At 61.6% G+C, this 25544-nt stretch overlaps 3 protein-coding genes across 4 annotated transcripts; 1 reads left to right on the plus strand and 2 right to left on the minus strand.

The window, feature by feature from the left end:
- Positions 1–909: 909 nt before the first annotated feature.
- GPAA1 (glycosylphosphatidylinositol anchor attachment 1) lies at positions 910–6193 on the minus strand. Its single transcript, XM_063299810.1, is given in 13 exon segments — positions 910–1159; positions 2327–2497; positions 2659–2855; positions 3083–3175; positions 3738–3891; positions 4020–4216; positions 4541–4737; positions 5091–5192; positions 5319–5469; positions 5588–5613; positions 5616–5698; positions 5776–5955; positions 6041–6193. Coding segments are annotated over 12 exon segments (1722 nt in total). The 5' UTR covers positions 5883–5955; positions 6041–6193; the 3' UTR covers positions 910–915.
- A 532-nt stretch (positions 6194–6725) lies between these two features.
- On the minus strand, positions 6726–7824 carry EXOSC4 (exosome component 4). Its single transcript, XM_063299809.1, has 3 exons — positions 7623–7824; positions 7320–7526; positions 6726–7243 (listed from the first exon to the last, which is right to left on the minus strand). The coding sequence occupies exons 1-3, from the start codon at positions 7791–7793 to the stop codon at positions 6884–6886; spliced, it is 738 nt and encodes a 245-aa protein (XP_063155879.1). The 5' UTR covers positions 7794–7824; the 3' UTR covers positions 6726–6883.
- On the plus strand, positions 7792–24071 carry OPLAH (5-oxoprolinase, ATP-hydrolysing). 2 transcript variants are annotated; one of them, XM_063299804.1, is made up of 27 exons: positions 7792–7970; positions 8273–8451; positions 8868–9059; positions 9995–10103; positions 10194–10317; positions 10983–11178; positions 11855–12020; positions 12101–12239; positions 12486–12553; positions 12642–12895; positions 13465–13577; positions 13864–14034; positions 14146–14283; positions 14370–14508; positions 17694–17806; positions 18040–18191; positions 18278–18438; positions 19529–19630; positions 19838–20012; positions 20141–20325; positions 20895–21041; positions 21329–21463; positions 21632–21808; positions 22135–22292; positions 22591–22751; positions 23173–23270; positions 23379–24071. In XM_063299804.1, the coding sequence occupies exons 2-27, from the start codon at positions 8278–8280 to the stop codon at positions 23544–23546; spliced, it is 3915 nt and encodes a 1304-aa protein (XP_063155874.1). In that variant the 5' UTR covers positions 7792–7970; positions 8273–8277; the 3' UTR covers positions 23547–24071. The 2 variants fall into 2 exon arrangements, with proteins under 2 accessions (XP_063155874.1, XP_063155873.1); XM_063299803.1 differs by lacking the exon at positions 7792–7970 and having other exon boundaries at positions 8216–8451; positions 21632–21781; positions 23379–24066.
- Positions 24072–25544: the final 1473 nt, after the last annotated feature.

Below are 25544 nucleotides of genomic sequence, written 5' to 3' on the forward strand. Positions count from 1 at the left end.
CCCGCTCTCCCACAAGGCGCCGCGCCGCGGAAGTGGAAGCGTAGCCCTCCTTCGCTTCCGGTCCTCCGAGTGGCGACCTCTAGCTGTTGCGGGCTAGAGCGGCGCCGTTCCAGCCCCCCCGGGCCACGTGACGCACGATGCCTTCCGGCCTCCCCGGAAGGAGCAGGCAGACCTACGAATCGGCAAGAGGCGCCCCGGTTCCGCCTCCTCGCAGGCACGCAGCTCCATGACGCTAGCCGTTGAGCGCCCGGGCCACTTGGAGTTATCCGGACCCCGCCTCGGCCGTAGCCCTCTCGAGCGCCCGCTTGTTTTTGTATTCAGCTCCACGATGCTTTGGCGATCGCTCCGCAACCCACCCAGAGTCCCCATTGATTCACGGCATGCACGTTCCAGAAATGGGGGAAGGAAGGGGAGATAGCTCGCAATTCCACTTTGCACCACAACTTCCAAAGCACTTCTCTTTATTTTTCCAAGACTGCACAAAGCTGCTTCCACACGAACAAGTCCCCTCCTTCTTTGCACCACACAGCCTCCCCTCCCTCCCAGGCTCCCAGCCACAGTGTCTCTTTGCGGCTTTTGCAGCTGTGGCAAAGCCTGAAAGGGCTGGCAGCCCCGGCCCTCTGCACCCTTAGCGAACCTTCTCGCCTTGCCCCAGAGAACCAGGATCCAGCCCTGCAGCCAAACATTCAATGTTGGGGGCTTGGCTGCCACTATCTTCCTGTCCTGCTGGAGAGATGTTCTGGGCACCAGCAGCTGCTGTGGCCTGGCGTCTGCCGGAGGTGGTGGAGGAAGGGTCTGGTCTCCCCCTCCCTGGACCAAAACTCTCGCTCTCGCTGGCCTCCGGTTCAACTTGTGCAGTGGGGCCACAGCTCCACCAGTCTCTCCCCAAAACTGCAGGGCAGAAGCCAATGTGAGCTACTTCCAGAAAAGCACGTTCCAGAGCAGCAGCCAGCAGGGGTAGACGAAGATGGCCATGAAGGGAAAGACGATGGAGCCGTAGAGGTAGTGGTCCAGCAGCCCCTCGGCTATCACCTGGAGGAACCGCTGCCAACCCTCCAGCAGCGAAATGGGGTACTCCATCAGCTCTTGGTACAGGAAGATGCAGAAGAGAAGGGTGACAGCTGGGGAGACCAGCAGCAGCAGCCCCGCATACAGGTACCTGCAGGGGGAGATGGCTCCTGGGTTGTGCCCTCCCAGCACAGCACAAGCCCCACCCCCAGCCCCCGAATCCCCAAATTGCTGCTGCTCCTTCCTGCTGGAAGTCTGCTGGCTTCCTGCTGACCTGATCAACAAGATCAGAGAACCTTGCAGAGATGCAGTGCACAACCCTTCCAGCATGTTCCCTGATGGGAGAAGATGGGCAGGGATAAATTAAGTAATAAATAAGTTCCTCCATGGGCTGCTAAGTTGGTTGGGTAGTTGGTTGGGGTAGAGCTGCTTATACCTTTCCAGGCTTAAATGGGGGAGGAGGATGGCCTGACTGCAACTCTCGGAGCTCCCCCCACACCCCAAGACTGCACTGTCAAATCTGGCAGTGTTGCAACAATGCTCTTTCCCACCAATCTCTCAGAAGAACTGCACTAGAATAGGTGTGCAAAGCTTCTGAAGGTTCGCTTATCTACAGCGATAATCCCTCCCTTCCTCCCAGAACCTGGAGGAACAGGAATGGGCTGTATGGCTTTGCTACCAATTCTGCTATTCTACGGATGTGCTCACTTTGCACTGAGCCTTAGTGGGGAGGGGTCACCCAACAGGTTTAGTGCTTGTAAAGGCCTCTGCTTCCTCACTGGCAGCCTCTGGTACTGAGGATTAAGAGGCGGCATCAGGCCTGCTCCACCTGGGGCGCCTGACACGGAGAACTGACCCGCACTGCAGGGGAAGCAGCACTTGCTTCGACAGCTAATGCAGTGTTTCTCAACCTTGGCCACCTGAAGATTTGTGGACTTCAACATGTCAGCATGGCTGGCTGGGGAATTCTGGGAGCTGAAGTCCCTGCATCTTCAAGTGGCCAAGGTTGAGAAACACTGAACTAAGTTGTTCCTCGCTGGAGAGAATCATCGGGGTGGGAAGCAGCACCGACCACCATAATTTCTTTAAATTTATTTTTTCTATCCCACCCTTATTTTTATTTTTATAAATAACTCAAGGCGGCAAACATACCTAATGCTCCTTCCTCTTCCTGTTTTCCCCACAACCACCACCCTGGTTGGGCTGAGAGAGAAGGACTGGCCCAGGGTCACCCAGCTGGCTTTCATGCCTCAGGTGGGACTAGAATTCTCGGTCTCCTGCCGCTACAGAGCCGCCTCTTGCTGCCTCAGGTACGTACCTAGGCCCCGTGGGTTGCACAATCGCCGCCACGGGCACCATGGTGACCGTCAGCAGGAAGCCCAGGGAGAAGTTAATCAGAGCGACACAGCTCAGCTGCATGGCCAAGTAGAGCAGCGCCAGCAGCTTCAGCATCATCCAGTCCTGGTTGCTTCCCGAGCCCATCAAGACCCTGCAAGGCAGCAGCCCGAGTTAGTCTGTGGAGAGGAGGGTGGCAGCGCAGTCCTGGTTGGCCCCCAGCCCCCCGGTGTTCCTGCTCCTCGTGTTGCAGTGCGGGGGCGGCCCCAGGCCCATCCAGCCATGCACTTGGAAGGCCAGGCTCCTGCCCGTTACCTGTGGGTGTTGTGGGGCAAGGCCAGCCCTGCCACATAGATTGCGATGCTGGTGAGCACCACTGCCTCTGACTCAGAGACAGGGAAGTGTTCAGTGGCCACCCGCTGCCCCCAGACTGGCACGAAGTACAGCGCGAGTCCTGTGGCATGGCAGATGAGCAGTGGAGGAACCAGGGTCAGCAAGCCAGGCCTCGGTTCCTGTTCCGGAAAGGAAGATGGGGGGCTTACGGGCGTCCTCTCTTCCACCCACAAAGCACAGCGAGGGAATGGCTGGGCCTGCGCTAGGCAGGCACATTCTCGCCCTGAGGCTGGAGATTTTGGTGGATGGCTAACACAGCACACGGCCCAACTCCCATACCCCTTGGACAAACACAGCACCCCACCTTCTCAGGGGGGCGGCACTGTTACTTCCTCTTGCAACCTACCTCCACAGCAGCAGGATTTGGAGCCTGGTCTCCATCGCAGAGTTGGCGTCCGTTGGCGTCAAAACTGCTCAACTTCATCCACAGGTCCAGCGCGTCAAGGCAGGAGTCCAGGAAAACACCAAAGATCAATACAGCCAAATCCAGAACACCAATATCTGAACTGCACCCAACCGCCTTTTGGGGACTAGTTTCCCACCACACCCCCTGGACCCAGAGGCAGCCTGCAGATCTCTGGAATCCTCCTGAAGCAACACCTGACCTTGAGCGGCCCTTCTCAAGCCAGAGAGCCCCTCACGTCCTTGGGACGCAGGGGCTCCGCGACTGGATGGGCAGAGAAGTTGACCCCCCTCCTCCGCAAAGAAACCGCTCAGCGGCAACCCAAGCCCCTGCAGCAGCCCCAAACCCTCCTCGCTCAGCATGCGGCGCTGACAGACTCAGGCGGCGTCCCTGCACGTTTCTCCAGTGCCCTGCTTTCACCTGGGAGTCAGGCTCCAGAACCAGGAGCGGCAAACAAGCTACCCAGGAGGCTGCCCCTCCCCAAAGCCGGTGCCCTCCTCCCATCCCGGGACCAGAGGGAGGCCGGCCCAGGTGCCCTCCCCTCCACGCTATGGGACCACCAGCAGCCTGGCCTTGGGCCTCCACCGGAGCAGGATATCTTGAGGACCAGGACGAGGACCAGGAAGCCAAAGGCTGGCATGTAGAGCCCGATCGAGACGAAGTGGGAGAGGGAGGGCAGCAGGTAGAAGAAGTAGGACTGGTGCAGCCGCTCAAGCAGGTTGTTCAGCTTCCGGAAGATGCCCTCCAAGGTTCTGGGGAAGGCCGGAAAGAGGGCTTGTGGCTCCCCATCCCAGAGGGGCCCGAGTGGCCTCATCTCCGGCACTTGGCCTCCGCCCCCCAAGCGAGCACCTCCCCTTCCTGCCACCCCCCCAACACTCACACGCCCATCGTGCCCATGTCAAACTTGTACTGGCGGAAGCTGTTGATGCCACGGATCGTGATGGCCTCGATGTGGTAGCGGAGGAAGAGGCCGTGGTCCCCCTGGGGATGGCCCGAGCCCTGCTTCAGCACCATCAGCAGCAGCGTCTGCAGGGAGTGCAGGTAGGCCGGCAGGGAGTCCCAGTCTGAGCGCTGCAACTGCGGGTGGGGGACAGGGCAGGCCCATCAGTGCCCGGCAGCAGGTGGCTGGTGCCAGCTGTCCCCAGCCTCTTAGATATGGCACTCTCAGGGCGAGAGAGAACGTGCATGCCCCCCGCCGAGAGCATGGAAAAATCCTATGGGCAGCCTGACCCCAGACTGCCACGCTTGCTCAACCAGTGGCCGAGCCCAGCAGAAGGTGCCTCCCCGGGGCTGGAAGAGGTGGTGAGGGGGGTGTCCCACTGCTGTAGCTGTACCGCGGGCGGGCATCAGGGTGGCCTCCAGACTGATCCAGGACACGACAGTCTCTGCCCTTCCGCGCACCTTGCCTTGAATGGTACACAGCAGTCCGTTCTTCTGGCAGAAGGAGTAGAAGAGATTGACCAGGTCCAGATTGGGCAGCTGCCCGTTCAGCCCCTCCACAGCCACATCAAAGCTGGTGATGACGTCGCTGCTCAGCTCCAGAGAGAGCGCAGCCTGGATGGCTCCCGCCCGGCTGAAGGTCCCTGACGAATGCGTGTCTGCAGAAAATGCAGCGGCCTAAAGGGGGAGCTGGGCAGCAGCGACCCCCGCTGGCGGGACCTCAAAGCGCCCTGAGGCCACCCCAGCTCTGTGCAGCGATGCGCGCCTCTGCCAGAAGCAAGAGTTGGGTTTTTCAAATGATAAATGCAGACGCCCCCAGCCCTGCTTTTCTAAGACTGACCACCGAAAATGTTTGTTTGCTTCTTTTAAGAGAAGTGTTTGCCAGCAGCCAGAGAGATACGACAGATGCAGGGAGCAGCAGCCCCAAAAGGAGGAGAATGTGAGGCCTGGAGCAGGCCAGGTGGTGGGGGGCACAGCTCCCCCCCCCCGTGAGCCCCCAGCTGCCCCCCACCTGTAACGTTGACATCATGGTAAGCCTCCAGCCAGGCCTCCATCCCAATCAGGTCGTGCTCGTTCACCAGGAAGATGATGTCCTTGGCCCAGTAGATCTGGCCTGGAAGGGAGAGTCCAGCTCAGCCCCCCTTCTTGCCCCGCTCCCCGTAGTTGCTGCCAGTTCCGGCAGGGGAGCTGAGACCCTCCAGGCAAGTGAGAGGCGTGCGCACATCCCCGCCCGACTCACCCCGGAAATGCGCGGCCAGGGCCAGCATCAGCCCCACCGCCTGACTGTTCCGCTGCTGCCCCTCGCCGCAGGGCACGCTCAGCACTAGGGACTCGGTGCTGGCAGCGCGCGGGGCCCGCAGGATCCCGTACACGTTGGTCCCCTTCACCATCTGCGCGAGGAAAGGAGGAAGAGGAGAGAGCGGAGAGGAGCCGCGCGGCGTTCGGGTTGCGCTTGGAGCCCCCGCCCCGCCCCGCGCCCGCCGAGCCTCCCGGCCCGCCCGCTCGTACGTATCTCTCGCGCGCCTCGTCCGGAAGGGCAGCGTCCGGGAGAAGCTCTGCGCGTGCACCTCCAGGCCCAGGCCCCGCATGGTCTTCTCCAGCCAAGCCACCGGCAGCCCCCTGCAGGCGAGAAGGACCGTTGGCCGCCGCGCCCCCCTCCCGCCCGCCCGCCCCGCCCGCCCCGCCGGCCCACTCACCCGGCTTTCCTGCGCTGGGCGGCGAACTCGCGGGCCAGGGCCAGGGCGCGGTCCCCGCGGGCGAATCGCTCCTCCACCATGGTGGAGCCCATGGCGTTCTCCGACATGGAGGCGCGCGGCGCCAGCGGCTGGAGGGCCAGGCCCAGGAACCAGCCCAGCCCGGCCAGGAAGCTCAGCGCGCTGCGGGGAGAGAGAGCAACTCAGCCGGGCCGGAGGGCGGGAGCCCCCGCCCGTCCCAGCACCCGTCCCGGCCCCCCGTCCCCACCAGAGCGGCGCGTGGAGGCGCAGGAGCAGCCGCGAGAGCGCGCGGCGCCAGTGGGGTCCGACAGCAGCCCCATGGCGGCCCGGCCGGCGCAGACAGGCGGCGGAGGAGGAGGAGCCACCTGCCCGGAAGACGCGCACGCTCCGCCCGGCGTGACAGGGCGGGCAGCAGAGGCGGGGGACCCCGGGCCCTGCCGGGCTGCGCAGCCGCAGCCTCCCCGCGTTGGGAGCGGGATAAGAGCCCGTGGGGCATTTCCTGTGCGCGCAGCGGTGGAGGGGCGCGCGGGCCACGGCGGAGGGAGACCCCGGAACCGGGAACTCCTTCTAGCAGGCGCGGGTGCCAGTCGAGTCGGCTTTGGCGCGACCGCCCCCCCGCCCCTACGAAGCTTGGGGAGCAAAGCAGGCGGCTGGCTCGTCGTCGCTCTCCACGCCAGGCCGCGCAGGAATCCCACCCACCCGGGCCGGCCCTCCCAGCGCCCCCGAACAAACGGTCCGCCCCCAACCTCTTCGGGCCATCCCAGCACTCTTCCAGAAGGGCGGCCGCGGGGACCCCCTTCAGCCGAAAGCCCCACTTGGCCCGTTACGGCTACGGCCTCCACCCCGTTTCCAAGAGGCCCGGACCGCAGGTTTCTCTGCCCAGCCGGGCAAATGGGACACCTCAACCCGTTTTCCAAAAGACTTCCCTGGCCTCGCTTATGAACTCCGGACGTTTATTGAGCGGCGCGTTTCCGGCACTCATACAGAGCACCAGCTTGGTGCGACGCAGTAGAACGAAAAGGGGGTGGGGAGGAGGAGCACCCGGGGGAAGCCCTTCCGCCGCCCCCGTTGCTGGAGGGCGACCCCCCCCTCAGTTCCCCGGGAGGGCGGCCGCTTCTTGCAGGTGCTCGCGCACCACCTGGTCCAGCACGGCGTGGACGTCCCTGCAGGCCTTGCGGGCGGCCTCAGTGATGCGCTCCAGGTGGTCCTCGTGCAGCCGCCCGTTCATCTCCAGCAGAGCGATCTGGTCCGCCTTCGGCAGCAGGGCCAGGGCCAGATGGGGGCCGCCGGCCGCCTCCTCGATGTAGTTCAGGTCGGCCAGCGGGGTGTCCTCCACGAAGCCCGCGGAGCTGGCGCACACGTAGTCGCGCAGGGGGATACCGGCGTCAATCACCGCGAGGGTGGCCGCGTTCACCGAGGCGCAGTAGTTCCCACCGTCCGCCTGCAAGATCTGAAGGCGCCGGAGCCGTCGTCAACCTACCGAGCCCCCTGCTCGGGTCCCGTTGCTCGCCCACCCGGGGCCCTACCTGCACGTAGATGTCGATCTGGGAGCGCGGGTAGAGCTGCGTGAGGATGGCGGCTTCGAAGGTCTGCTTGAGGTGCAGCGTCAACTCGCTGGACTTGCGGTCGCCGTGCGGGCGCCGCTTGCGCTCGCCCGTGCTGAAGGTGGCCATGCTGAACTGGCAGTTGACCAGAGCCTGGTCGGGCAGCGCCTTGCTGCGGGAGCCGCGCATCTGCGGGGAGACGGACGGCGGGCGGGAGCAAGCGGCGGCGCGGGACGGGGCCCGGCTTCAGCCCACCCCCTCCCCGGCTCGCGGGCAGCGACCTACCTCGTGGGGCCCGTAAACGACGGCCAGCGCCTTGGTGTTGCCCTGCTCCAGGTAGGCGGAGCCATCGGCCTGCGCGAAGACGCCCATGCGGGCACGGACCTGTCGGAGCTCGCCGGCGCGCCGCCCGTCCACACGGTAGCCTTGCTCCGACAGCAGCTCCAGCCCCGCCATGCCCGCCCCGCGTCTCCCGGCCTGCCCCGCGCCCCGACGGGAGGGGCCCCGGAGGCGCCGCCCCCAGCCTCTCCAAGCGCGCAGGAGCACCGCCCCGCCCCGTCCGCTGGAGCAGCCGCGGGCCGTTAGTGGGACGAAGCTCCCAGGAGAAGCTCTGCGCGCAGCCTCGCGAAACGGGTGAGCGCCACACCGGCCCGAGGAGGGCGCCGGAGAGGGGCTGTGTCCGACGGGGGACGGGCGGGGACGGAGGGAAGCCTAGGCTGCCGGAGGGGCGGGGACGGGGGGCTTTGTCGTCCGGCCGGCCGTTTGTTGTTTGGTTAAACCGGCTGGGAGGGGCGTGGAGCCGCGGCAGGAGGAGCCTCCGGGTGGGGGGCGCCCCGTCGCGGCCGCCTGCCTTGTCCGGTGCGCCGCCGGGGTCCCGCTGCGAAGCGTCTCCGGCTGGGCTCTTCCACCGCGCCGCTTGCCTCCTTCCCCGATAGCGGTCATGGCTGCCCAGTCGCTGGACAAGTTCCAGTTCTCCATTGACCGCGGCGGCACCTTCACCGACGTGTTCGCCTGCTGCCCCCGCGGGAAGGTCCGCGTGATGAAGCTGCTCTCCGAGGACCCGGCCAACTACGGCGACGCTCCCACCGAGGGCATCCGCCGCATCCTGGAAGAGGTGACCCCGGTCGCCTCAGTGAGCCTGCGGGAGGGGAGAGGACTTCTCTTCTGAAGTGCCTGCCGTGGCGCCCTGACGCTCTCCTCGGAGCAGCCCCGCGGCCTGGCTCTGCTGCTTCCCTGCGGCTACAGCTGCGGAGGGCTGCGAAGCCCCGCCTTGGGGGGTCTGGAGTGGGGAGCGGGCTTTGTCAGGGACTTGGTCCTGTTGCTGCAAGCTAGATCTGCTGAGAAGGCTGAGTGGAACGTGCCCTTCCCTCATGCTCCCCTGAGATTGAAGCGGGGGGCTGAAATGGCTCCCGTTCCATGCTCCGCTTTGGGGCTCTGGTGGTGCTGCGCTGCGGGAAGGGGGAAAAGCTGGTCCTTGAGCCTTGGAGGAAGTAGCTGGCGGATGCCTGACCCTTTGCTTGCTCCCGACAGGAATGTGGGGTCTCCTTCCCCAAAGACCAGCCCCTGGACGCCACACGCATTGAGTGGATCCGAATGGGCACCACCGTGGCCACCAACGCCCTGCTGGAGCGGAAGGGGGAGCGAGTGGCCCTGCTCATCACCAAGGGCTTCCGGGACCTGCTCTACATTGGGAACCAGGCGCGTCCCCACATCTTTGATCTGGTTGGTGCTCTGAGCTGTGAAGCAGTGCCCCCCCAATGCCAAACAGCTCCCCAGGCTCTGCTGTGCCCTGTGTGGAAGGGTTGGCTCCCTGTGCCAACTGGCACCACCTTCCCTGAGCAGCCCGGGGTGGGGGCGGGTGCTTGGCTGCACCTGGGATTGGATGCTGTGGCCAGACAGGGGGAGCTGGTTGGCTGGAAGCCCCTGCCCCCTCCTGGGAGTGCCTGGGAGGCAAGGGGCGGGAAGGGTGTGTGAGCGGGCTCTCTCCTTGTTTCACGCTGACACCTGTGCGCTCGCTCGGCCAGGGCGTCTTGGGCCGATGAGCTTCAAACTGCCACCCTCCCCTTGTCAGGCCTGCCCTCCTCCCTGCCCCCATCCTCCCAGCCTGCCAGGCCTGTCAGTCTCAGGGCCCCTTTGTGTCCAGAGGCCATGCGGTCCAGCATCAGCAAGGTCTCTGGGAGTCTCTCGCTCCTCCTCCTTGGCTGGCTGCTCCTTTTTCTTTCACTTCCCAGGTTTCGTGTCTGGGAGGGTCCCAGAGACCTGGCTTCTTCTGGTTTGCCCTGGGCTCAGGCGGGGCTGTGGTAGAACAGCTGTAGTGGCCCAGGCCCGCCCCAGATGCACTCGGCCCTCCTTTGGGTTCACCTGTCTGTGCCCAAAGGGTGGCAGCCTGGGGAGGCCCCACGGTAATGCTCCTGCTTTGGAGCACTCATAGGCGTTGAAACCAGAGACCCAGCCTGGCACCTTGGACTGGAAGGGGGCTCCCTCTGCCTTCTGTTGCCATCTGGATCACTTTGGGCCTGACCCTTTCTCTCTTGGCATGGGGCCACTTGCCTTTCCTGTGTGTGCCATTCCCTTGGTGGCCCCACTACCCGAGGAGACAGGCAACCCACCCTGAAACCCGGTCTGCCCCACGGGTCCACCTGCCTTCTCTCTCTCAGGAGGTCCAGATGCCCGAGGTCTTGTACGAGGCTGTGGTGGAAGTAGATGAGCGCTTGGTTCTCCATCGGGAGGGCTGCCAGCTCTTCGATTCCGGGCAGCTGGTGACAGGTGGGAGCTGCAGCCAGGGGACCTGGGGGTGCCATGGCATGGCCCCGGAAGCAGCTTCTGGTTTGCACATGCGGTCCCTTCTCCCTCCAGGCTTGACAGGGGAGGCAGTGGTGGTGAAGCAGCCCGTGGACCTGGTTGCGCTGCGAGAGAACTTGGAGGCGCTGCTGGTGCAGGGCATCCACAGCCTGGCGGTGACCCTTCTGCATGCCTATCTGTAAGTTCTTTGGGCTGGAGGGTTGGGGGCATCTTGAGCTGCGTAGGGTGGCTTCCAGCAGGGAGACGTTAGGGCAGAAAAGGCATGCCGTTGAACACGCCCAGCCCGGGCAGAAAATATGCCCCAGCTGCTGTGGAAGGCTGGTGCAGAAATACAGGCAGCCGGTCTACCCTCCTGGCATGCAAGAGAGAAGCGCCTTGGTTCCAGCTGGGGAGGTGGCACACTCTGGGTGCCAAGGACTGCATTTAGCAGCTGGGTGTGAAGCGAGGACTGTGCTGCAGTGCCAGGTAACAGTGCAAACGAGTCAGGAGATGATTTTGCGGGTGCCTGAGTTTCGTTCTTTCTGGGGGTTGCGTAACCGTTGCAAGCCGCTTGTATCCGAAAGGGCTGAGAGCTGGCAGTGGCTGGAGAAGGCCTTGGGGGCTGCTAAACGGAGAGCTTGCAGTTTTCGTTCTACGCTACCATCTTCCTTCAGAAGCCAATGTCTCAAATTGGGTGCGACCGACTCTGGAGGGCCACAGATTGCAACGGGGCACCTTTCCCAGCTCAGTCCATGCCAACCCTCAGCTGGCCAACGCAAGTGGCTTACAGTGGGACCTGGGCTGGGCCCTGCCAGGCTGGTCGTTTGAGGGCCACCGTGGGTCAGCCTTTGGTGTCTCTGACAGGTGGCCAGGCCATGAGCAGCAGGTGGGGGCCCTGGCCCGGGAGCTGGGCTTCCGGCAGGTCTCACTTTCCTCTGAGGTGATGCCCATGGTGCGCATGGTGCCCCGCGGCTACACAGCCTGCGCAGATGCCTACCTGACGCCTTGCATCCTCCGCTACCTGGACAGCTTCCGGGCTGGCTTTTCTTCGCAGCTCCAGGTGAGAAGGAGAAGGTGGTGACTGGGGCAGGGGGGGCCTTGGCCTGAATGGGCCTCCAGAGCCTGAAGGGGTCTGTTGGGGCCTGCCTGGGGGGTCCAGGCTCCGGTGGCTTTTTTGCAGAGTCATTCCACTAGAACACCGTGGGATCTAGACTGTCACGTTAAGGCAGAAAACGGTTAATTTGTTTGAGTTTTCCATGTTCAAGCGCAGCGTTTGGGACCCCGTATCCATTGCATGGGATGAACCTAGTCCTTGTGTCCTGCCACACACAGGCTTGTGGTTTGAGCACAAAAGTGTGGTATTTGTACCTGGACTGGTTTTTGGCGGCTGGCCTAACAGTAGGTTGAAATATCCCTCTCTGGTGCTTAATCAAGCATGAGTGACTTGGAATGGTTCCCTTTTGTGTGGGCCATTCATTGGTGAGATTTGGGCACCCCCCTCCCGGCCCAGGGAGTGCAGGGCCCCGCTTGCCCTTCCAGAGAGGGAGAGTCCTGGCTGTCAGAGCGGCGGGGGTGTTGGGAGCGGGGAAAGGCAGGGCTCGGGGCATGTCGAGTGAAGAGTTGGGTTTGTAGCATGCTGGGGTCCAAAGGGCCCTCGAGATCTTAGGATCCCACAGGATGGCTGCCCGGCCCTCAGCCCTGGTTCCTCTGGCCTAGCCCCATCCCCATCCCTGCAGGGCGTGCCAGTCGCCTTCATGCGTTCCGATGGTGGCCTGACTCCTATGGAGGCTTTCAGTGGCTCTCGGGCCATTCTCTCGGGCCCAGCTGGTGGAGTCGTGGGCTACGCAGTCACCAGCTACCCCCATGCGGAAGGGCGTCCTGTCATTGGCTTTGACATGGGAGGTGAGTGGTGGGAAGCAAGGGGTGCTGCAGCCCTGCTCAGGTGGGCCGAGGAAGGCGGGCTCACTGGGGCCGTCTCGCAGGAACGTCCACTGACGTGAGCCGCTACGCCGGGGAGTACGAGCATGTCTTTGAGGCCACGACGGCTGGCATCAGCATCCAGGTGCCACAGCTGGACATCAATACGGTGGCTGCCGGGGGCGGCTCCCGCCTCTTTTTCAGGTGAGTATCCTGCCTTGGGTTCCCTCTCCTGGCCCTGGGGAGGCCCTTGAGCTGTGGGCGATTCGTCAGCCATCTCCCTTTGAGCCCGGGCAGGTTAAGGCGGCCTGCTAGCCTGCCACCATGGAGCTGGGTGGGGCACCAGCTGCCCTGGGTGGCCCTTCCTCCTTCCCCCCTGCATTTGGCGAGGAGGCGGCCTGCTTAGCACCAGCTGCTCTTCTGACTTCCCTCCCTGCTTTTCCCTGACAGGTCCGGGCTCTTCGTGGTGGGCCCCGAGTCAGCAGGGGCGCATCCTGGCCCCGCCTGCTACTGGAAGGGTGAGGGAGCCGCATTGTTCCAGGTGAGTGGGACAGGGTGGGGGCTGGGCAGCAAGTCAGTGATGGCTACCCGTCTTCTTTCTTGCAGGGGGGCCGCTGACTGTGACAGATGCCAATCTTTGTCTGGGCCGCCTTCTGCCCAGTCACTTCCCTCACATCTTTGGGCCAGATGAGAACCTGCCGCTCTCGCGAGAGGCCGCTCTGCAGGCCTTTCGGGTGCTTACAGCGGAAGTGAATGCCTTCAGGGAAGCTGGACCACCCTTCAGCATTGAGGACGTGGCCATGGGCTTCATCCAGGTGGCCAATGAGGCTATGTGCAGGCCCATTCGGGCACTAACTCAGGTACCGCTCCTTGCCGTGTCCGCAGTACGGAGGAGATGCCTGGCCCCATCCCATAGAGAGTTGCATGTGGGCTTTGAGGGTTCCAGAAAGCCCTGGCTGGACTTGGTGGGGCCCCTCAAGTGGTGGGTGCGGAGGGCTGCAGCCCTGTGGGAGGCAAGGCCGCCTCTGCTGGTGGCTGGCTGCAGCAGGGGAGTCTCGCAGCCAGAAACGAGCAGTACGCGAGGTCAGGCAGAGCTAAAAAGGGCCTCCGGGACCATTTTAAACAGGCAAGGGGGGTGGAGGTCGAGCCGTAGGGGCTAGGAAACTGGGTGACTGTGGAGGCGGGAGGCTGGCAGCCTGGTTGCCTTCTCAGAGGCTGTGACTTGGGTGAGCACTGCCGTCCCCTTGAGCAGCAGCTCTCCGCTCTAGAAGCCGCGGACAGGTGGAAAGGCGGGGTGGGGACAAATTGCTACTTGGACCTGGCGCTGAAATGGGCCGGGTGTGTCTGGGCGGCGGCCTGGCCCTGCCCTCCGTTCCGTTCTGCCAGAGCAGGCCCCGCTTCCAATGGTGCCGTTCCTCCCTCTCCATAGGCCCGGGGCCATGATGCCTCTCGCCATGTGCTGGCCTGCTTCGGAGGAGCAGGGGGCCAACATGCCTGTGCCATCGCCCAGGCTCTGGGCATGAGCAAGGTCTTCATCCACAAGTAGGTGCCTGGGGCCGTGCAGCAGTGGTTGGGGGTTGGGGCAAACGGCTCTCCTCCCTCAGAGGAGGTCGAAGCTGGCTCGAGGTGTGCTGCCCACTGTACCTTCCTTTTGGCCAGCACGCTGTTGTGTGTGGGCCCCCCTGCCCTGGGGAAGGGGGCTCTGGGTTAGCTTTGGCCTGCTTTCTTTGGGTGAGGCCTCTGTGGCCCTTGGGGATGTGCTGGCCAGAGAGAGGGGAGGCCTTTGCATGCAGCCTTACTCTCCAGGGCCATCCCCTCCTCCCCCCAGGCACAGCGGGATCTTGTCAGCCTATGGGCTGGCCCTGGCAGATGTCGTCCACGAGGCTCAAGAGCCGTGCTCGCTGGTCTACGGGCCGGAGGCCCACGCCCAACTTGACCAGCGGGTTGCTGCCCTCGAGGAGAAGTGTGTGCAGGCACTGGAGGCTCAGGGCTTTGCCAGGTGGGCGCCGTGGTGGCGGAGGGCAGGAAGAAGCCAGGGGTCTGGCTTTGGCATCCTGGGCGCCCTGTGGGCTGGCCTGGGCAGGAGAGGTCAAGCCCCCTCTACCCGCAGGTCCCAGATAACCACAGAGGCCTTCTTGCACCTGCGCTACGAACGGACAGACTGCGCTCTCATGTGCTCTGCCAGGGGCTACCCGGCCAGCCATGGCTCCTGCCGCAGTGGGGACTTTGGTGCGGCCTTTGCCAGTAGGTTAGTGGCAACAGGGCTTGCCAAGGGTGGTCCCCTCCCTCTGGAGAGCCAGACCAGTCCTGGTGCTGACCCTGCCACCCCATTAGGTACCTGCAGGAATTTGGATTCACCATCCCCCACCGAGCCATTCTGGTGGACGATGTGCGTGTGAGGGGCACGGCCAGCTCTGGGATGAACCAGGAAGAAGCTCAGCCGATCAGCGAGGGGCCACCCCAACTGGAAATGGTTCGGATCTCCCCCTTCTCCTCTGGCCCCAGGCTGGGCTCTCATAAGGAGGCAGCAGTCTGCTGTTCACCTTTGGCCCTGTGGGCCCTTGCAGTACACCACAGGGGCCCTTCCCTGCGTAGGCCCACCCGCATATTGTGTGAATGCAGGACTGCTGTCCTCTTTAGCATCTTGGGGGAAGGCAGCCCCCTGGGGGACTGGCATTGATGCTGCTTACGGAATTTTATTTCCAAATTCGCACGATGCTGGAAATTGGAAACTACCCAGGCGGGATCTCCAAAGACACAGTCACAAAAAGCAAAGATTAAACCCCAAAGCAGCAGCACAGCAAATAGAGTGGTTGAGCTGGGTAAACGTGCCGTGCCAACATAGCCCTGTGCGTGTCTGTCTCTCTCTTGCCCCCTGCCCAGTTGTCCCCAAGGGGGGAGCAGTAGTGCTCCTTTAGGGGCCCTTCTAGTGGGAACACGCCTACATCTTTTCTTTCTTGGTAGGGTTCCTCTTGTTTCCATTCCATTCCCCCCGTGCAACAGGAAGTGTGGAAAGTCTGCTATCTGAAAATGCAAAAAATTGTGGAATGGAAGCGTTGGGAGGGCCCTTAGAGATCATCTAATCCAGCCGCCCTCAGAAAAACTCCAGCAGGGGATAAGGCCGCCCCCTCCCAAGGCAGGCTGCTCCCTTGCTAAACTGCTCTTGCGGTTCAAAAAATCTCCCCAGTGTCCAGCCGGAATCCACTTCCCCTCAACCTAAGCCCCTCGTTTCTCGCTGCGCCTTCTGGAAGAGCCCTGGCGATTCTGCCCTGACTCCTCCTGGGAGCCCTTGCGATGCTCGATGCTTGAAGACTTCTTGGCCCAGAGCCACGTGCACCAGCTCCTCCAACGGTTCCTGCTCCTTGTCTGCTGTCCTGCGGGCCCTTTGTCATCACCTCATTTTCCCAAAGTCCTTTCTAAAGTTCAGGGCTCTGAACTGTGGCCACGGTGTTCTGGTTGGGCTCTGACCAAAGGAGGACAGAGAGGAATAATTACTGCTCTTGATCTTTAGGTTGTCAAGGATCATCTTTGCTTTTTTTGTAGCTGCATCACATTGTTGGCTCACATTAGGTTTGTAGTGCGCCAAGATACCTAGACCTTTTTTGACTCTGCGGTTGCCTTTTGCCAGATACTATCACCCTTGCTTCCCATATTCATGCCTTTGATTTTTTCCAATTCAGATGAAGAACTTTGCATTTTTCTCTGCTGAAATTTGTTTTGCTGGTTACTGCCTGTTCTTCTTGCTTGTCCAGAGCTTCCTAGTTCACATTCTCCCACCTCCCATCTTTGTATTGCCCGCAAACTCGATCATCATTTTCTGGCACCTCCTGGCCATTCGTAAACGTCTTGGATGGCTTCCTGCACAGCCATTGTGCCCACCTGCACAGCTGCTCCATCCTGCTTCCACCCTAGAGCTGGTAGGGATCCTGCTGCCCCACAGCGTGTCCTCTGCATACCTGTTGATGGGTTTGTGCTGCACTGCTCCCTGTGCAGCCCTGCCAGGTGACATTGTGAGGGCAGCGATGGGCCGTTCCCCAGCCCAGACTCCCACCGGGCACCTCCAACCTTAGGAATAAGTTGCCACCAGCCACCAGATCAAAAGCATCCCAGGGCAGTGCCCCTTCCAGCTGCGTTTTTTCCTAAGACCTTGCCAGGGGGCTATCAGCTTGTTAATCTGGGCAAAGAGTTAGAGTTTCTCTCTCTCTCTCGGCTATTCTCTCGCTGTTGCGTGGCCCAGATGGAGCAGCAAGGTCAGTTTTCCTTAAGAGCCAGAGTTCAAGAAAGAGTTTGGGGGAGGCTCTGAGAGAGTGTTTCTCCAGGGCAGGAAGTGCTCCAGGTCCCTTTAACATGCCGCGGGCGACATGGCTGTGGAGGCTGGGGTCCAGTCTCCCTTGCGCCCGAAGCAGCTTTACCTAACGGGCCCAGAGCCCAGCAGCCGGACTGCAGGCCTGCCAGGCTGGCAATGAGATGGAGGCAGCGTCACGAGGGCAGGTCCTCCACAGACCACGGGATGCCTTTGTGCTTTGGCAGGCGAGATGTGTGCTGGTTGAGTGTGGCTCTCAGCCTACCATTTCCCACCCTCCCCTCCCATGGGAGACTTCCTCAGGTGCATTGCTGAAATCGGGGGATGCCAGGCCTGCTGCATTCCCTTGGGGCACCAATGGGTCTCCTGGCCAGAAAGGAAGAGCAGGCTGGCCTGCCTTGAGTCGTTCTGGGGAACTCCTTGCTGGCTCCTGCCCAGCAGCCGCCTCTTTGCTGAGCGCTCAAGCGTGGTGTTGCCTGGTACTGACATAGAGCTAACCAGTCCGTGGTTACCCGGGTCTTTCTCCCACTCCCCCCGCAGTTTTTGAGGATGGGGGCAGCGTTTGCCCTTCGATCCTCTGGTGCTCTGCCCATCACCCGTGGTTTCTCAGAGGGGACAAAAGGGGCTCCGAGGCGACGTCCGCAAATGGTTTCAAGGCTCTCGGCCGCAGCTGGTCCAGTCCCAGGACTTCTGCTTATCCAGGGCAGCCCAGTTATCTCTCTGCTCCCCTCGGCTTGCCGCTCCCAAGGGAGGCAGTGCCATATCTTCTTCTTGGGTCCATTTCATCACGGCTCCTCATTGCAGAGGGAACCCCAGCCTAGGAGACGTTGAGGAGCCTGGCCTCCTCACCCTCCCCGCTTGGCGTCCTCCTCTTTTCCAGCAGCACACCTGTCCCTGCTACCCTTCTGCCGCTGTCCTAGCCCTGGAGGCCCTTCTGCTGCGTCCGGCTGCCACTTCGCGCTCCGGTCTTTCTGGCTGGCTTCTTTCCCTCTGCAGACACTGGCCACTTGCTGGCCCACCTCCTTGGACTTCCTTGCACCCTCCTCTGCCTCCTAATGAAGCCAGAGCCCTCAGCTTTTGGAGCTGGTTGGAAAACAGCTGCCTGGAGAACGAGGGGGAGGAAGGGGGTTCTCCTTGATTCTTGTCTCTTCCCACAACCTTGGGCTACTGGGTGTGTGCGTGTGTGTTTCAGACTGACTCCAAACAGGACACCAGTCAGGAGCAGAGGCAGGGCGTGTGTGTGCAAGGCGAGTTGGATGTTGGATGAGCGTAGCTGACAGGGCTTTACGGCTGGGGCATCCCATGTCATAACTCTGTTTGTTAAACTCTGCAAACAACTCCCACCCGACCTACAGGTGTCCCACTGTTATTTTGAGGGTGGCTACCAGGACACCCAGGTCTACCTCCTGGAGAACCTCTTCCACGGCCATTCCATCCCTGGCCCCAGCATCCTAGTTGATGAGAACAGGTGAGTCATGGCCAGGCAGGTGAAAAAGGGGGTGCAGGGGAGGCAGGATGGAGGCTTGCCAGAGCTGAAAGGAGGTTATGAATCAAGACAGTAAATAAAATTACGGGCGTTCCCGCTGTTGGCTTACGCCTCCCCTGACCCATGGGTGATGCTCTGCTCTTGCTGCCGGTGGCTGGGGGGTGCGGGTGGGTGATCCCAGAGGAAGTCACGAAAGTGCTGTTGCGCACCTCCAGCACCATCCTGGTGGAGCCTGGCTGCACGGCGGCTGTGACTGCTTGGGGGGATATCTGCATCACCGTGGGGGCTGGGATGTTCCACCCAATTGGACCTGAGGTTGACCCTGTCCAGCTTTCCATCTTCTCCCACCGCTTCATGAGCATCGCAGGTGAGCGCTGGGGACAGAAGCGGCCTTTTGGCGGGGTGTGTGTGCCCAGGGCTCCTGAGGGAACAGCCGCCTCTTCTCCCAAGCAGAGCAGATGGGGCGTATCCTGCAGCGCACAGCCATCTCCACCAACATTAAGGAGAGGCTCGATTTCTCCTGTGCCCTCTTTGGGCCCGATGGGGGCCTGGTCTCCAACGCTCCCCATATCCCTGTCCACCTGGGCGCCATGCAGGAGACAGTGCAGTTCCAGGTAAGGCCAGCAGGCGGCCTCTCAGGCTGGTTCTGGGGGCAAAGAACAGGCAATCCAGGTCCTGGCAGAGGACCGTTGTGGGGCAGGTCAAGTTGTCAAGGCCCCTGCCGGTCACGTTGCCTGGGGAGGCAGATGGTCTGTGCATGGGGTGTGCATGAGGGTGGTGGTGACCAGAGCCAAAGAAATGAGATGCAGGCTAATTAGTTAATGCAGTATGAACGTGCAAAACAAATATCGTGCATAAGGTCTGGAGGAAAACACTCTACCCTTAACTCTTCTGTAGGTTGTCGTCGTTGCCTGATGCTTTTGTCTCTTAAAACTGAGAATAGAATTCCAGACCAGAGAGACGCAGGTGCAGAGACTCCTGCACATGCACGTGTCTTTATACATGCAGTGCGTCTGGCTGGAGTACAGGGTGGGATTCAGAACGTGCCAGTTGGTCGGGGCCCCCCCAGGGGATCATCCGTGTCTTTCCTTGGGCTCACGGGCTGCCTCTGCTGCCCGGCGTTGCTCTGTTTCCATCAAAACTGTAGCGCATCCCCCGCAGCTGCTTTCCTTCGAGCTGTTCTGTTTGGCTCCAGTCTCTGCGCGAGCAATCAAGCCTCTTGCTCCGCTCAGTCTCAGCCCCGTTCCCTCCTTCACATCTTCCACCCAGCATCCTTTTCCACGCTCCCCATCAGCAGAACTCCGCTTTCCTCTTTCTCTCTCTGAGTGAAGCCACCGCTCTTTTCCCTTCTGGGTCTGCAGATGAACCGGCGCCTTTTCTACCTTCTCTTGCCCCCTTTCTGTCCGTCGTTCGCACCACCTACCAGGATGGGTTTCCTGGGACCGTTAATCCCCTGAGGGCCACGAGCCGCCCTTCCCTGGTGCCAGTGGAGGGAAGAGCCCGGTTCTGTTGCCTGCTCAAAGCCGTGGGCTCAAAGGTGCGGGGGGGGGGGGGGGCGTGCTGAAGGTCTGGCCTTCGGGGGAGCTGTGGGTGAGGGGATGGTCTCCAGAGTGAGGGGGTGCGCCACCCCTGTGCCCAGTCCTCCGTGGGGGGGCTGTAGCTGCGAGTGGGGCTTCCCCCCTCCTTTCTGCTGTGCCACTGCAGATCCGAAACCTGGGCTCTGACCTCCACGAAGGGGACGTGATCCTGAGCAACCACCCTTGTGCAGGGGGCAGCCACCTGCCCGACCTGACCGTCATCACCCCAGTGAGTCGGCATCCCACTTCCAGAGGGAGGGGGAGGGGGCAGCTGGGGGCGCTGGTCTCTGGGCAGAACTTTTCCTGAGGAGGGGTCTGGGCTTGCCCTGCAGAGGTGGAGGGTTTGGTGGTTTGAAGGGTGGGGCAGGGTGGGGGGGTTTCCTTGTCTGCTTCCAAGCCCCCCAGCCCCCCCCTTTTCACATGTCCTTCGCTGCAGGTGTTCTGGAAGGGGGAGCCCAAGCCAGTCTTCTTCGTGGCGAGCCGGGGCCACCATGCTGACATTGGGGGGATCACCCCGGGCTCCATGCCCCCCCACTCCCACTCCCTCCAGGAGGAGGGGGCCATCTTCATCTCCTTCAAGCTGGTGAAGGATGGCATCTTCCAAGAGGAAGGTTGGTCTTGGCAGGGCCTGGGCTGGCTTGGCGAGGGAGGGGAGGGGGCTTTGGCCTTGCAGGGCGGAGGGCCGGCGCCTGCTGCCCCATCCTGCCTGCCTGCCACTCCAGCACCTCTGCTCTTGCAGCCGTTGCTGAGGCCCTGCTGGCTCCTGGCCACCTCCCTGGCAGCAGCGGCTCACGCAGCCTCCAGGACAACTTGTCTGACCTGCGTGCCCAGGTGGCAGCCAATCAGAGGGGGATCCATTTGGTGAGCGAGCTGATTGGACAGTACGGACTAGAAGTAGTGCAGGCGTACATGGGCCACATTCAGGTGAGGAAGGGGGGTTCTGGGCTGGCTTGACGCGAGGAGGGTCCTCGGGAGCCACCTCCCACTTGGGGGCCTTTCAGAGCTGATAGAAGAAGCCCCCCCCCATGCTGCGCTGCCAGAGGAGGGCACAGAGCAGATCGGTTGGACAGCCCTTTTAATTCTCAAGGGGAAATTGATCTGAGGCAGTCAGGATGGCACCTCCCACCACTTACTGCAAGGGGAGAAGAAACTCTTAACGCTCCCCAGTGCATGCTGTCAGGAAACAAACTCCACCCATGCTTCCTGCAGATGGGTTGTGTGGGCTTTGGAAAGGGAGGGGAGGCAGCTGTGCCCCTCATGGTCCCCAGCAGCAGGCCTGCCCTGCATGGGAGATCCCGTCCTCTTCTGGGCACTCCTGGGAGGCTAAGTAGGGCAGCCGCGCGGCTTTCCTCTGGAGACTCCAAACCGAATGCTGGTGCCTCGAGGGTGGAGGCAGTGTTGGGGGCCTGCTTGGGATGCCCTCCCCAGCAGGGTGGGGGGTTCTGCTGCCCATGGGTCCCAGCTGTTGCTGCTCTTCTCTGGCTTTGCCCCAGGCCAACGCGGAGGTCGCTGTCCGAACAATGCTGAGGAACTTTGCTGCACGGCAGGCACAGCTAGAATCCCCCCTGCAGGTGGAGGCCAAGGATTTCATGGATGACGGCAGCCCTATTTGCCTCAGGGTGACGGTGGATCCGCAGGAGGTGAGTGCATAGTTGTGTCCGAGGGCCTGGGAGGTGGAAGGGGCCCTGGTGGTCATCTAGTCCAACTGCTTGCTCAGTGCAGGAATGGAGAGGGACTGAGCAGAGCACCCAGGATTCTTCCAGGCCACGGAGATGGGCAGCACAACAGCCCAGCCTTCAGAGGGGAGCAAGGGGCTTGCAACTGCCCTCTCTGCTGCATGAACGCAGTGGGGGATGGCGGTGGGGAGCTGATCAGAGAAGAATTGTGAACCTGTGGGAGTGGGGCTAATGGTGCCTCTGCCCCCCAGGGCAGCGCAGTGTTTGACTTCACGGGGACAGGCCACGAGGTGTTCGGGAATTGGAATGCCCCCCGAGCCATCACCGTCTCCGCCCTGATCTACTGCTTGCGCTGCATGGTGGGCGAGGACATCCCCCTCAATCAGGTACAGAGGAGGGGGCAGCGGGGGCCTGCCTCCTGCTCCCTGTCGGCCTCGGGGGCTGGGCCTTGGAGCGGCTGTTCCTGGCAGACTGGCGGGGGGCGCCCAGCAGAAGCCGGAGGCCCCTGTCCGGATCAGGACGGACCTGAGGGGTTCCTGGCTGTTTCCCTGCAGGGCTGCCTGTCCCCCGTGCATGTTGTTGTCCCCAGGAAGTCCATACTTGACCCATCCCTGGATGCTGCTGTGGTGGGAGGGAATGTGCTGACCTCCCAGAGGGTTGTGGATGTCATCTTCCGGGCATTTGAAGCCTGCGCTGCCTCTCAGGTAGGGGGAGCACAGGAAGACCAGAGGGTGTGTGTGTGTGTCTTAGACCCTTGGGCTGGGTTCCCACAACTCGCTAAGGCAGGGCATTGGAGATTCAATCACTGCCTTTATGCACATGCAAGCTGGGTTAGGGTTCTTTCGTTTTGTGAGCCTGGGAAATGACCAAAAGGGGACATGTGCAGAGGCCTTGGCCTGTGGCTGCGCTCAAGCTGCAGGAAAAGGATGGTCATCTTTCCCACCAACCTGGAGACACCTGGTCTCCCCTCTCCACCATGGAGGGGCCTCCTGCGGATGTGGGGGGCACTCAGTGGCTGGCTTGAGAGCCATGATCTGACCACTTGGCTTTCCTCCAGGGCTGCATGAACAACGTCACGTTTGGGAATGAGCACATTGGCTACTACGAGACGGTGGCTGGAGGGGCTGGGGCAGGGCCTCGTTGGCATGGCCGCAGTGGGGTGCAAAGCCACATGACCAACACCCGCATCACTGATCCTGAGATCATGGAAAAACGGTGGGCGCAGGTGGAACATGAAGCGGAGGGCTGTTGGCAGGTGGTCTTGGGCGACGTGCCTTGTTGCACAGGGCAAGGGATGGGTGGGGGTCTGCCCTGGCAAGCTGGCTCATTCAGGTGCTGTTTTCCCCAGACCCCTGCTGTCCCACTTGAGTGCATCCAGCTCAGAGCTCTCGCCCCAAGGCAGGCAGCTGGGGGGTGAATCCGGGCTGCGTAAACACTTAGCCTGTTGCGCAGGAGAAGGCCCAGGAGTTGGGCACCAGGATCACTAACTCCGTTCCCTTTGTCCTCCCCCCAGGTATCCAGTGGTCTTACAGACTTTCCAGCTGGCACCAAACACAGGGGGGGGTGGGCACTTCCGGGGGGGGGATGGGATCCGTCGAGAGTTCCAGTTCCGTGAGGAGATGGTCCTATCTGTGTTGAGCGAGCGCCGAGCCTTCCAGCCATACGGGTTGCAAGGTGAGGGCCTCTGGGACTTGTTGGCTGCAGCGGGAGGTCACAGCCTGGCAGTGGGGTGCTCTTGCCACCTCTCCATTGGGCTGGCTGCGTGTGGAGAGGTCGCTGCAGTGGTGGGATGAACACACAATCGCAGCATTAAAGGGGACCCGACAGGTCCTTCCCTGCTCGGTGGAGCACCCCCAGAGCCTCTCCAGCAGCCTCTGTGGGGTTCTCCAGGGGCCCTTCCAACCCTTAGGTTCTGCGAGTCCTTGAGAAGGCCACAGTGGACCCAGAAGGACAGGTAGAGCAGGTGCACAGGCAGGAGGAAGGGTCTGAGGAGGGAAGGTTCACATCTGCAAGGCTGGATGCGCCCCACTCTAGGCTTTGGTCTTCTCCAGCGTCTCCTGATGGTCTCTTGGTTCCTCCTTTCCCTCCCTGGCAGGCGGTGATCCCGGTTCCCCAGGCCTGAACTTGCTGATTCAACGCAATGGACGGACCACGAACCTGGGTGCAAAGATGTCTGTGAGAGTATACCCTGGGGTAAGGTGTCCTGCCTACGTATATGCCTCCCGCCCTGCTCCGCCCCGCCGTCACTCCTTCTGATGGAAGCAGCCCTCTCCAGAGTCTCCCTTGTTCCCTTGCCCCTAGGACATCTTCTGCCTGCGGACACCAGGTGGAGGGGGCTTTGGACAGTGCCCTGAACCTTCGTGCTTGGACAAAGGGTCCCAAGATTCCTCGCACCAGGTCCAACTCTTCAGGGATCGAGGCAGTTTCTACCACTACAGCCTGGCAAAGCAGATAGCTGATGGGCCGTGAGGGGATTGTGGGGGCAGGGGTGCACTGGCTGAGCAGGGGATCTCTTTACCAGAAGGAAAGGTTTGTGAGGCTGGGCAGGGATCGAAAGATACTGGGAGGAAGGTGGTGGGCAGCTTCACCTCTCACCACAAGGGGGCAGCAGAGACCGGTGGCTTCCTCCCTCCCTGCCTCGGTGAGGCAGAGGGTCCTTCCGCCCCACCCTGCCTTCTGCCTGGGAAGGCAGCCCATAGAGGCTGTTCCCTCCCAGTGGGGCCTGCCCCCTGCCTGCCACTCCTCTGCCTGCACTCCATAGCCCAGTGGCCCAGAGAGAGGCTGCTTCGGCTCACCTGTTCTCAGCTGGTGCAGGTGCCACTGGCTAGCAACCCTGCTCCCCACCTCTAGGCCAGCAGGAAGTCAGATGCATGCCACCCTCCCCCTGCTTTCCCTGGGAAGAAAGGGCTGGGCAAATGCACGGCTTGGTTTCACATGAATAAAATTGGAATCTGCTTGGAGTCCCTGAAGTCATATTTGTCCCAGAGATGCCCCCCGCCCCCCCCCCCGCTGCCCCCCCCCCCGCTGGTGAGCCTGGAGGCTGCTGCAACTACAAAGAGGTCTTTTGCTCAGGGATGCTGCCAACAGCCTCAGGCTGAAGCCTCCATGAGCGGTTTGCGTCTTCCACATCCTGCGCTAGAGGCCCCCCCCATGAGCCCCTCCCTGGGAAGGGTCTGGGTGATCTTTCAGGGTCCCTCCACCCTTCAGAGCCACACACTGTGCGAGGCAGATGGGGGGCTTGACTTGGAGTCACTAGACCCCTAGTGATGTTTGTCCATTGGAGGGAGTCCTAATACAGGCCCGGCTGTAGGATTTGCCTGGTTTTTCTGCACATGGCGGACTTTTGCATAACTTGAGAATCATGGAGGAGAAGGGCCATTGCTCGTCCGGGTCTCGGCCAGGAGGCAGATGAGCTGGGTGGCCGGCGGAACTAGCAGCCATTCCTCCTGGTCTCTTGGCTTTTGTAGGCCAAAGCCTGCGCCGAATTGCCCTTGGAAGCTGACGGGACCAGGCACGGCCTGAAGCACGGCGGAAAGAGCTCCTGCTGACACTTGGCAGCTCACATCTTGAGCGGTTGCAGCTTCCGAAGGGTCTTCAAAGGCAGCCTCACACAGAGGGCATTGCAGTAGTCCAAGCAGGGAGGGATCAGAGGGTTGCCCCAGACAGGACTGCTGCTGGCACCAGCCTGCCCTGGCCATGGCCTCTCCTTGCCCTTTCAGCAGGAACTGTGAATCCAGGAAGACGCAAGTCAAGGCTGTGCCACCAGCAATGGGTACCACTTGCCCAGGCTCAGCTTCAGCCTGTTTCATCCCATGCAGACTCTGACAGCCTTCAGATGCTGTGGCAAGACTTCGACAGCATCCTGCACTAGAGGCCCCCCCCCCCAAGCCCCTCCCTGGGCAGGGTCTGTGTGGTCTTTGTAAAATAAAGAGAGAGAAACTGCAGATCAGTTAGTGAGTGCAACAAAATTGCTCAGAGTGACTATAACATAATGACAGAGTAGCTACTACAATCCATTGACTTCTATGCAAAAATTACTATTATCTACCTATATTTATCAAATTTAGTCACCACCCATCTCGAAGAGCAACTCCGGGCAGTTTACAATAATATGAGAATAAATACTAGTTAAAATACAGTAAAACCACAATTAGTGGGCTTGAAATTAGGCTGCTGACAATAATGATGCAACAGTGATTATGTAGTCAAAAAAGTCTCCTCTGAGTTGGACTTGATTCCTGGCAACCAAATGGCCCGCGGTGCGCCTGGCTACCCCACCGAACCGGCTTGATGTTGCTTCGTTGTCAGAACTCGCTTGACTTCCCAGGCCAGCTCACAGTCCTAGGATTCTCCAAGGCTTCCATGGGCTAAACCTGGCTGAGCTTCCATGCTCAGCCAGGTGCTGCTGCGTGCTGAATAATGGACTCATCACCTCGCAGCAAGCTGAATATTCAGCGTGGTACAACT

This window comes from Candoia aspera, chromosome 3 (genome assembly GCF_035149785.1).
Source record: "Candoia aspera isolate rCanAsp1 chromosome 3, rCanAsp1.hap2, whole genome shotgun sequence".
Lineage (NCBI taxonomy): Eukaryota > Metazoa > Chordata > Lepidosauria > Squamata > Boidae > Candoia > Candoia aspera.

Coding starts and splice junctions, on each gene's coding strand:
- OPLAH (XM_063299804.1), top strand. CDS start 8,278: ATGGCTGCCCAGTCGCTGGACAAGTTCCAGTTCTCCATTGACCGCGGC. Junction 12,240..12,485: donor GGCTCCCGCCTCTTTTTCAG/GTGAGTATCCTG, acceptor TTTCCCTGACAG/GTCCGGGCTCTTCGTGGTGG. Junction 12,896..13,464: donor CCATTCGGGCACTAACTCAG/GTACCGCTCCTT, acceptor CCCTCTCCATAG/GCCCGGGGCCATGATGCCTC.
- EXOSC4 (XM_063299809.1), bottom strand. CDS start 7,793: ATGGCGGGGCTGGAGCTGCTGTCGGAGCAAGGCTACCGTGTGGACGGG. Junction 7,527..7,622: donor TCGTTTACGGGCCCCACGAG/GTAGGTCGCTGC, acceptor GTCTCCCCGCAG/ATGCGCGGCTCCCGCAGCAA. Junction 7,244..7,319: donor AGATCGACATCTACGTGCAG/GTAGGGCCCCGG, acceptor CGGCGCCTTCAG/ATCTTGCAGGCGGACGGTGG.